General features: G+C 41.4%; 1 protein-coding gene across 1 annotated transcript; it reads left to right on the top strand.

Annotated features, from left to right (window-relative positions):
- The first annotated feature begins 5,889 nt into the window (after positions 1-5,889).
- Positions 5,890-9,637, top strand: IL17C (interleukin 17C). Its single transcript, XM_068259754.1, has 3 exons — positions 5,890-5,973; positions 6,825-7,150; positions 8,054-9,637. The coding sequence occupies exons 1-3, from the start codon at positions 5,962-5,964 to the stop codon at positions 8,301-8,303; spliced, it is 588 nt and encodes a 195-aa protein (XP_068115855.1). The 5' UTR covers positions 5,890-5,961; the 3' UTR covers positions 8,304-9,637.
- The last annotated feature ends 657 nt before the right edge of the window (positions 9,638-10,294 follow it).

The raw sequence follows: 10,294 nt of genomic DNA, 5'->3' as shown, positions 1-10,294 counted from the left end.
GCGACTAAAACGACGCACCAAGAGACACATAACGCAGTGCAAAATAACGTCCAATTTTATAACCTACAGGCGTTGCATTAGGGGCACGTTGTGCGACTTTAACGTCGCATCAAACGCAAAGTCCCACTGTGAAAGAGGCCTAATGCTGGGCATACATGGCTCACTGTGCAGGCTTATCAATCGGGCCTGATGGCTTGATTGATAATATCCGACAGGTCCGATGACCTGCCGGATAGATTCTCCGCTCGATCCCCGCCGGCGGACAATAGTGGGGAATCGAGCGGCTGATTAGGAGCGCCCACGGGGGACGCGGCGGGGGTCGATCCGGTGGCTAATTGGCCGCCGGATCGACCCATGTATGCCCAGCATTAGGCTGGTGACACACATGGGATAAATGTTTGAAGAGTGAAAGATCAAAGATCAAATCTGCAGATAATCTTTGTAAAAAAAAGTTCACAAAAGATCCAGAGGAAAAATATTTATCTCTCAACTTTTCAGAAGCATCTGGATCTAATCTGCAGATGACTGTCCATTAAAGAGAGTCTGAAGCGAGAATAAATCTCGCTTCAGAGCTCATATTCAGCAGGGGCATGTGTGCCCCTGCTAAACCGCCGTTATCCCGCCGCACAACGGGGGTCCCTTACCCCCCTAAATCCCCTCTGTCCTCGCCGGGGATCTCTTCCGCATAGAGGTAGGGCTAACCGCCGCAGCCCTGCCTCACACGCGTCTGTCAGCGCGTATCTCCGCCTCTCCCCCGCCCCTCTCAGTCTTCCTTCGCTGAGAGGGGCGGGGGAGAGGCGGCGATGCGCCGCTGATAGACGGCGCTGAGAGGCAGGGCTGCAGCCATTAGCCCTGCCTCAACAGCAGCAAAATCTACAACCAAGTTGGTCATAGATTTTGCAGGGGGGGGGGGTTTGGGGGGTAAGGGACCCCCGTTTATCTGCAGGATAGCGGCGTTTTTGCAGGGGCACACATGCCCCTGCTGAATATGAGCACTGAAGCGAGATTTATTCTCGCTTTAGTGTCTCTTTAAGTCTGTTGAGAATTAATGCCTGGTACACACGAGATGTTTTGGCAGATTTACTGCCAGATAGATTATTTCCAACACGTCTGATCTTAATACCAATCGATTTTCCAATCGATATTCCATTAACACCTATGGAAAATCGATCGGAATTCAGATCGGAAATGTTGCAAATAATCTGGCAGTAAATCTGCCCCCAAAAAATCTCATAAGCATAAGATCATACAAGTGTTTCTTTCAAGCCAATAAACAGCATGATGCTCAGAAGTCAGCTTCATCCTGAAGTTTCTCTCACAGATATGTCATGGACAGGTCCCCTTCATTAGCGAGGTAATGTGTTCCTGTTCTGTACTTTTACACACAGTGTGCTTCTTCCTGTCTTCCTCCTCCCTGATACCGGCTCGCGAGTTCCTATAGGCAGTTTTCCCTTGTGAAATGTCCTGGAAAGTTGCCTGGCATCTATAAATAGGACAATAAAATGGCAGCAGCATCATCACATAGTATAGCCATGTCTATAGGATGACTTTCTGCTGCAGCCTGGAAATGCCTCACCATTCTGTCACAAGCTGGGTAATTCATGATCAGTCAATTTTTCCACAGCCAGTGACACAACATGATTACCCTCCGGAATGTACAAACAAAATCCCTTCCAACCAATTTATTATTGAGGCGCAATGGGAATCTCAGTTGTGTTTAAAGGGGGTTGTGACATCCAAAAATAAAAAAAAAATAATTAAAAAAATAATTAGTGCCCCAAGATATATAGGTAATCCCCCCTTCCTAAAATAGGTCCCTATATGTCCCCCATTTTTGTTATTTTTGCCCAGTCTTGTTGCCTTTGCCTAACTTGTGGGAAGTTTGTTTTGTGCTACAGTGACAAACTTATTTCAGTATGCAATAAAAAGGAAGCTTCCTGTTTCAGATAAGATAAGGACACTATGACCAAAAGGTCATGGAACTGTAAAGGCAACCATACACTGGTCGATTGCCACCAGAATGACCAACAGATAGATCCCTCTCTGATCGAATCTGATCACAGAGGGATCTATTGGCTGCCAAACACTGCACACAGATTTTGAATCGATTTCAGCCTGCTCGTCGCCCCTTGTGTGCTCTCCCGGCATGCAGCAATACATCACCTGTCTGCCGGCACGAATCCCTGGTCTGTGCTGACACTTTCTCCAGGTGGCCTGTCTCCCCTTCACTTCCTGTCCCATCCTGTGACAAGCGGAAGTACAAACTGTAGAGGGCGCTCTACTGTTTGAACTTCGGCTTGTCACAGGAGGAGACAGGAAGTAATGAGGAGACAGGCCAGCCGGAGAAAGTGTCTGTACGGCCCAAAGAATCGGGCCGGCGGACAGGTAATGTATTGCTGCCGCTATGCTGTGTCGGTCATTGTCAAATCGATCACCGCTAACGACACGCTCCTGACCCTCCCGCGATCGAGCAAGATTTTACACTGGGACAGATCGACTGAATCGGTTGATTTTGGATGAAAATCGATCTATTGTCAACATTTTCGTTATCGATTTCACAGTAGATTTGATCACGGTGATCGAATCTGCTGTATATCGACGGGCAATCGACGTAATATATGGGTAGCCTAATGCTAGGTACACACTATACAATTTTATTGCAGATTTACCTGCCAAATTGATTATTTCCAACATGTCTGATCTGAATTTCGATCAATTTTCCAATTGTTTTCTGATCGATTTCCATAGAAGTGAACGGAAATCGATCAGAAAACTGTGAAATCCATGCAGAATGGTTACCTATCAGACAATACATCCGCTGTAATAACAAGGACCATGGAAATGTGTATAAAAAGCCCGACTGGGCTCTATTCACAAAACTTCTCATACATGACTTATTTATCACCTAAATAATACAAATGACCTCCCAGCACATTTACAAGCAAAATAATCACTCAAAGTAAGTTGTTACTGATTCATTTATTTTCAATATTACTTTTCTTACCTTAATTATATTATATTATCGCTTTTGACAGCTTAAAAAGGTAACATAGATAAGGCGAATACAGGTGAAAAAGCTTGGTGAATCATGCCAAAAATTGTATGGGCTCGTTCACACTGGAGGCGTTTTTGGATTTTACATTAAATCCGTTCACTGTTTTGCAGTTAAATAACATCTGCAGTTTGGCTTATGTAGGGCGCTATTGATAAATAACGTTACTGTGCGCAATAACGTCTGCTGTTTGGCATATGAACGGCGCTACTAATAAATAACGTTACTGCGTGCCATTTTTCTTCTTTTTTTCCCTGTGCGCCATTATTATGCAGTACTAAATAGCAATAAGCGTATCTTTTTAATGCGGTGCCATTTTTATGCATAGGCTCTGTGCGCCATTATTCACTGATCCGTCTTATTGACAAGATGTGAAAATATCACCTAGGGGACAACTCAGGAGAAAGAGTGAATTGAATAAGGGCCTCATTTCATTTCCTGTGTGGGCCATTCCTAGATTCAGTTCACACATAAGAACCATCTTCCTGCTAAGGGGCGGTTCACACTTGTATATGCAGAAAACGCGCACCCAGAGGCATTGCTAGCCCCAAAGATCAGTGACACATGCCCCTGATCTAGTCAGCTGTGGTGCCTCAATGGTGGGCATGCTGAGAGCTGTGGTGCATCAATCTTGGCTATGCTGGGTGTTGTAGTGCCTCTATGTAGGCATACTGGGTGCTGTGGTACCATGCAGGGTACTGTGATGCCTTTATGGAGGCATGCAGGGAGCTGTGGTTCTTCTATGGGGGCATGCTGGGAGTTTTGGTGCCTCAATGGGAGGCCTGTGGGAGCATGGGAGGGAGTTCACTAGAAGATCAGGGAATGCTATGGGCGGACAGCCAGATAACCTGGCAGCAGGCCAGCCCACCCAGCAGAAAGCCAGACTAGCCAACACAGAAGCCAGTTATTTTTAAATGAAACTGCCTACTTATTATTATTATTATTATTATTATTATTATTATTTAGTATTTATATAGCGCCGACATATTACATAGCGCTGTACAGTGTATATATATATTGTCTTGCCACTAACTGTCCCTCAAAGGAGGTCACAATCTAATCCCTACCATTGCCATATATCTATATTATGTAATGTAAGTACTGTAGTCTAGGGCCAATTTTAGTGGGAGCCAATTAACTTATCCGTATGTTTTTGGAATGTGGGAGGAAACCGGAGTGCCCGGAGGAAACCCACGCAGACACGGAGAGAACATACAAACTCTTTGCAGATAGCACCCTGGCCGGGACTCAAACTAGGGACCCAGCGCTGCAAGGCGAGAGAGCTAACCACTACGCCACCGTACTTATGTGATATGCTACATTTTAGGGGGGGGGGGGTGTATTAATGGAGAGGGGGCTTCATCCAACATTTTGCTAGGCAGGCCTACTTGGAATGCTGTTAAGTTCATGTAAATTTGGCTCCACCCATGACCACACCCACATTTTGGTGCATGGCCACACCCATTTTCTGGCTACAGTGCCCCGGATCTCTTAGGATCCTAGAAACGCCCCTGCGCGCACCTATTCCTGCACCTTGCCTGTTTCTATGCAGGGAAAAATGTTTTTCCACAGGAGCTAATGTTATAAGCAGAGGTAACATGCATGGTGCAGAGAAAATGTTGTATGCAAACAAATTGCAGTAGATGTGAATGAGCTCAGTTATTTACATTAGCCATCCATTCTTATGCAAATATTTGCACTGCGGGAAAACACATGCAAAGTACTCGAGTAGGAACCCTGCCTGATTTGTGTACACACATCCAATTCTGAGGATATTCCTACACAATCTGTTCATTGAATTTAGAATCTGTTGGCCCTCATATAGCATGAAAGTGGTAAAAATGGCCAATCAAAATTGAATGTGTGTATGCATCCTAAGTACACACTTACAATTATAATTGGCCAAACACTGACCAATTTTACCACATCCATGTAGTGTAAGGGTTTACCTACACAATCTCATCATAGTATTCAAAAACTACTGACCCTCTTACTAAATGGAGGTGGTAAAATTGGTCAGTGATTGGTCAAGGGGCATGAAGGTCGGCTAGCCTTTGCTTCTTTGCTTATATCTAAAGCTAAGCACATACATGAATTGTTCCCCATCGGGGATCGAGAAACGACAATTCGTGGAACAATGCAGTACAGACACATCCTTAGCCTTGAGGCTAGCGATGTGTATTATCGAGGGGGGCAGAGGGATGCCGATGGGCGGATGTCGGAGTGGTTTCAATCGGACGGTGCGGCTTGTAAAAAAGCATTGCAAGCGGTCAGGCTCAGGCATCAGGGTCATTAAAAATCCAACAGGATGGATCATTAATGATGCCTGAGCAATATCGATCGGAGGTCGCTGTACACACATAACGATTGTCGGATGAAATGGTCGTTATCGGGCATTTCAGACAACGGTTATCGCATTTGTGTACGCAGCTTTAGTTTAGCAATGCTTCTCTGCACCCTTCCCAGCCCCGGAACATCCTGTCTGAGAATTTTCATTTCCTAGCCGGCCACTGATAAGATTACCTTTATAATAGCAGTGAAGATCTCGTGTCTGGAAATTCACAGCGCGGAACAGGAGAAATTCTGCAGGTTGTACACGAGACAGGTGAGAAGACGGCGTGGAGAAGAGTGCACCCTGCAGGCAACATTTGAGAAATAAAGATTCATGAATGAATTACCTGCACACAAGGAAGTGGCCGGATTGTAAAAAACTACTTCCCTCTACGTAACAAAATGCAGGTTGTGCTGGAGTTTCCATGGGAGGGAACTGTGTGCAGGTGCCTGGAGTATATAATGAAGCTCTCTGAGTACAAAATGATAAACTCAACTGGTCAAAACCTTTCTGGGATTATAACAAGAAATACTTTCAATTCCCATTCCAAAGAAGGGACCAAATACAACTTCAAGCCATGCATACAATGGTAAGACACAGTGTTACTGGAAAATGTTTGGTTTTGCCTTCCTTCATAATTTGATATTGTATTATTATTATTAATTATTATTAGTATTAGTCCATGAAAAGTAATTCTTCTATATCTGTAGGTGACTTTATGAGCTGCTAGTTTTTAATGTTAGAGCCTTAGTTAAAGAAAATCATGAAATGCTGATCCAAAAAGACTTTGTGATTTTTTACACAGTATCATCTAATGTCTGGAGTAGGTACTGCACCTTAAACTATTTTAGCAAATTGCTTGTGATTTTGGTGGAGAAAAACATTCATAATTAATTATACAGATTAGGTGAAATGCAATGGATGCATTAGAATCCAATTAAAAAAAAAATCTGAATGAAAAAAAATAAAGAATGTTACATTGTCCATTTTATTTATCCAGTTTCCTTTTAATGTTTTGTCTCGGTGGATGGCTTTAGAAAGTAGACTGTAGTTTTATGAGTTTTTATTAACTCAGTGGGCTAGTTGCCAGCGGCTGAAGTATAAGATTCAGTTTTTTTTGTTGTTGTTTTTTTTTTTTCAATAGGGTTTCAAGATGGTCATGCACCTTGAAATAGTCTAGCCAGGTCTTTGATGTTACATAGTAAACTTTGAATGACCCTGTAAAATATTGGCCTAAATGGAAGTGCATCAATTAAAAGAATGTTGGATACATTTATCAAGCCTCATTTATTTTTTTACACTTAACATTATTATTAAGTTCAGGCTTTATTATTGTTTTAAGTAGACTCCATTGGAAGATACGTAGTAATTATGAGTTAAAGTCTACAAAACCAGGCCATTGAAAGCTAACATCCACCTTATTTTTTTTTAATCTTTCAGTGGGTTTTGCTCTTGTTGGCGGTCTCAGTCAGCTCAAGAAATCCCTTGAAACCTCATATCGACAAAATCCATCATCACGATCATCATGTGCACTGCTTCAGCGATAAGGACCTTGAGAGCAATCCTGAATTTTTAGTGCAGCAATACATTGGTCGCAAGATGCACTGGGATAAGTACAACCCCGTGAAGTTGGTCCCCATTGTGGATGACGCTGAGAGAAGAATGAGGAGGCACAAGAGAAACCCCAGTAAGAAATGCCCAGAATTCTCAGAGCTGTCACGTAATTCAGATGTCAATCTGCGATCCATTTCACCTTGGTCCTACAGGTAGGTCTATTCTCCAGGCATTTTATCTTATCAGCTAAGAAATCTATTACTCTTTGGTTTGGGAAAGGTGGTGGTGGTGGGGTCGGGGGTACTCCTAGAAGACAATTACATGGGACATTTACATTTGGATAAGGGATTAGAACTGTTAGGGACTTTTTTTTCTTTTTTACTGCCAGTGTCCTCATGTGGGGCAGTTTCAGGATATGATGGAAAATACTCAGAATAATTTTGTCAGAACTTTTTCAACTACTTGTTGATACTTTTTCAATTGCAGAGGGCTGAAAAGTTATTATAAAGAGAAGTTGAAAAATTACGGTATCTCCTAGAAGAATACTCTAAAAAGTTAATTAAATAAAGGCCCTGATCTGTTTGAACAGGTGATCGATTTGTATTTCCCTGATTGCTTAGCTCTGTTTAGCCTACACAGGAATAAGAAATGAGACTCAATCACATGATTGTAACCAACTAATAACAGGCTTACAAGCCGGTCATCTAATCAAATTGATCACTGCATTCTCCATTAATTCTCCTGCTGCAAAATTTTCTCTATGAGATTTAATATCTCTATTGCTATTTGCTAAGACTCTTACCCTGTCCCTCGGACCACCAAGGTTCATATAAAAGCCATGATTGAGTGGAACTCAGACTAATAGGAACACAGACAGAAAGCCAAGACTCCACTGTCTTTCCACACTACCCAAAACTAACTTTTTTGGACCTGAGCTTTCACTTTGTGATTTTTTTCCATTGAGTTGACAACAGCACAGAGTAGCCTCCATCAACTTAGGTGGTGATGTAATATTGTAGGTCTCTACCAGTCAACACCATGGTTAACTAATGTGAGAGTATTAAAATTCTTGCTTCACTGCAGCTTTTCTGATGTTCTGTTCTCTATCCCTACAGGATTGACGTTGATGAGAACCGATATCCTCAGAGGCTTGCCTTTGCCGAATGCCTGTGCGATCATTGCATTCATCCTAAGCTTGGTCGGGAAAGTGCCTCCTTAAACTCCGTACAGGTCAATCAGACCATGCTAGTTCTACGTAAGAAAGAATGTCCACACAAACACATCCAAGAAAAGAAGTACGCATTCAGCTTGGAGTACCTGAGTGTCCCAGTAGCATGCACCTGTGCCACATACCGCACAGTTTAAAGACTGTTTGTCTCCTATGGAGCTTTTCTTTAATATTATTTTATCAGACCCCTTGTTGTGACCGTGTCACACAAAGTTTGTTTGTTTTAAAACACTTTATCATTTGTCTTAAAAGTGGATCTCCGGTCAAAACTTTATCTTCTTAACTTTTAGATGTATTGTAATAGAGTGAGTACCTCTGTCAGGTTTTTAGTACCCTTTGTATCTCTACTGGAGAATGTTTGCCACTTCCTGTCCCACAAATTCAACAGGAAGTATGACAAACTCTCAACAATGGGGTCTTAATGGACAATAAAAACCTGGCTGCGGTTCTTATTCCTCTATATTTTACCTTATAAGAAAATACCTAAAATGTAGCTTCATTGGTCTCACTTAAGGCACCAACAGTGCACAGATTAGACAAGCTATATGATACATGTTTTGCTGGCAGCTTTGGGAAGATGGTTTGCATGTGGAACATCTATCTGCAGACCTTTGAGGGATTGAGAAGGATGGAGATACTTATTTAATCCATCATTTTTGATTGAGCATTTTAGGTACATTAAGGTTGTATTTTTTGGGTTTAAGCATTGCCTTGGTTTTATGGTGTAAAACGTGATATGTAGAGAGATGTGGCAGTTCAAGCCTGCACTTATAAGTTGCCCAAGTCAAGCTAACCCTTAGGCTAACTTGGCAAAGACCCAGATCGCCATACAGATCTTGGACTCACCACCAGGTGAACCTTTTTCAACCCTGCATACATCAAGCTGACTATAAGAACTTTGCATTAGTTTAGCTCACCCTTTGGAACCCTGCTTAGACCAAGCTTATCCTTAGAAGCAAGCTAGTCAAGGTGGCGCTAAAAGTTTGAATAGCCACAGCTTACTATACCAACCTTGTATTGGCAAGGCTTATCCTTATAACCTTTCTTGAGGTGACCTTACGAACTTTGCATTTGCCTAGCTGATTCTTAGGACCGTTTGCAGGCCAAGTACACCTTAAGAACCTCAAACAGATCTATCTAACTCTCTGAGGTTTGCAGAAGTCCAGCTGATGATAAGAACTTTGGACAGGCCAAAGAGGAATCTTAGAGGCTTGCTCAAGTGTAGTTTACCCATAATGCCTTGCATTAACATAGCTGTTAGGAAACAATAGCCCTACCATTACTGCAATCCTCCCTTACTGCAACCTTCTGACACTGTAACATGTCAAATTCAACTGTCACAATGCGCAATAACCTAATTTCAAACACAAGGTGAATAGCCTTGAGTGCTATAATATAGCACTGTACGTATAATAATATTTATTCTTTGTAAATATTTAAAATCAAAATCTTTTTCTACTATGTTTATGTATGTGCAGTTATATATATATATATATATATATATATATATATATATATATATATACATATATACATATATATACATATATACTTATTTTCATAGGATCCATATGTGCATATGAATTTCTATAGACGTACAGCTTTTTTTTAAATAAATATTTATTTAATATTTAAGTATTTAAATGTAATGAATGTAATGATTGGTATAATATGGTTTCTAATATTTATTTAATATTTTGTGTTATTTTTGATGACTTTGCATATTGTTGTGCTGTACATAACCTTCAGTTTAGAGGAAAAAGTGAGACTATTAAGAATTCTTATCAAATATTTCACTTATTTTGTGTACACATCAAGTACGCCCCTGTGGCAGGCTATTATTTCATGTCGTTGGTGATAATGGATGTTGTAAATAGGCTACAATTGTTTTTTTATAGTTTATGTATACCAAAAATATTAATAAACTAATTTTAACATTAATATATGTTTTGTTTTAACTTGTGGTTTTCAAATAATATATATAAACAGAGCCGGATGATTCACAAGACAACTTAGGCAGGTGACTCAGGCCTGGAGAGAGTCTAGGGGCCCAGTTTATGCAAGCCCCCAACAAATCTTACCCAAAAAGTCAGGTGGCCATTAAGGGTGGCCCCAAAGTTGTTGCTTG

The sequence above is a fragment of the Hyperolius riggenbachi genome, chromosome 11 (genome assembly GCF_040937935.1).
Source record: "Hyperolius riggenbachi isolate aHypRig1 chromosome 11, aHypRig1.pri, whole genome shotgun sequence".
NCBI classification, from domain to species: Eukaryota; Metazoa; Chordata; class Amphibia; order Anura; family Hyperoliidae; genus Hyperolius; species Hyperolius riggenbachi.
The sequence above is the reverse complement of the archived record's forward strand: the minus strand, read 5'-3'. Positions and strand labels throughout refer to the sequence as shown.

What these genes read in the sequence shown, in the direction of transcription:
- IL17C (XM_068259754.1), top strand. An exon ending in ATTTCACCTTGGTCCTACAG is followed by an intron (nt 7,151 to 8,053) that starts GTAGGTCTATTC and finishes CTATCCCTACAG; the next exon opens with GATTGACGTTGATGAGAACC.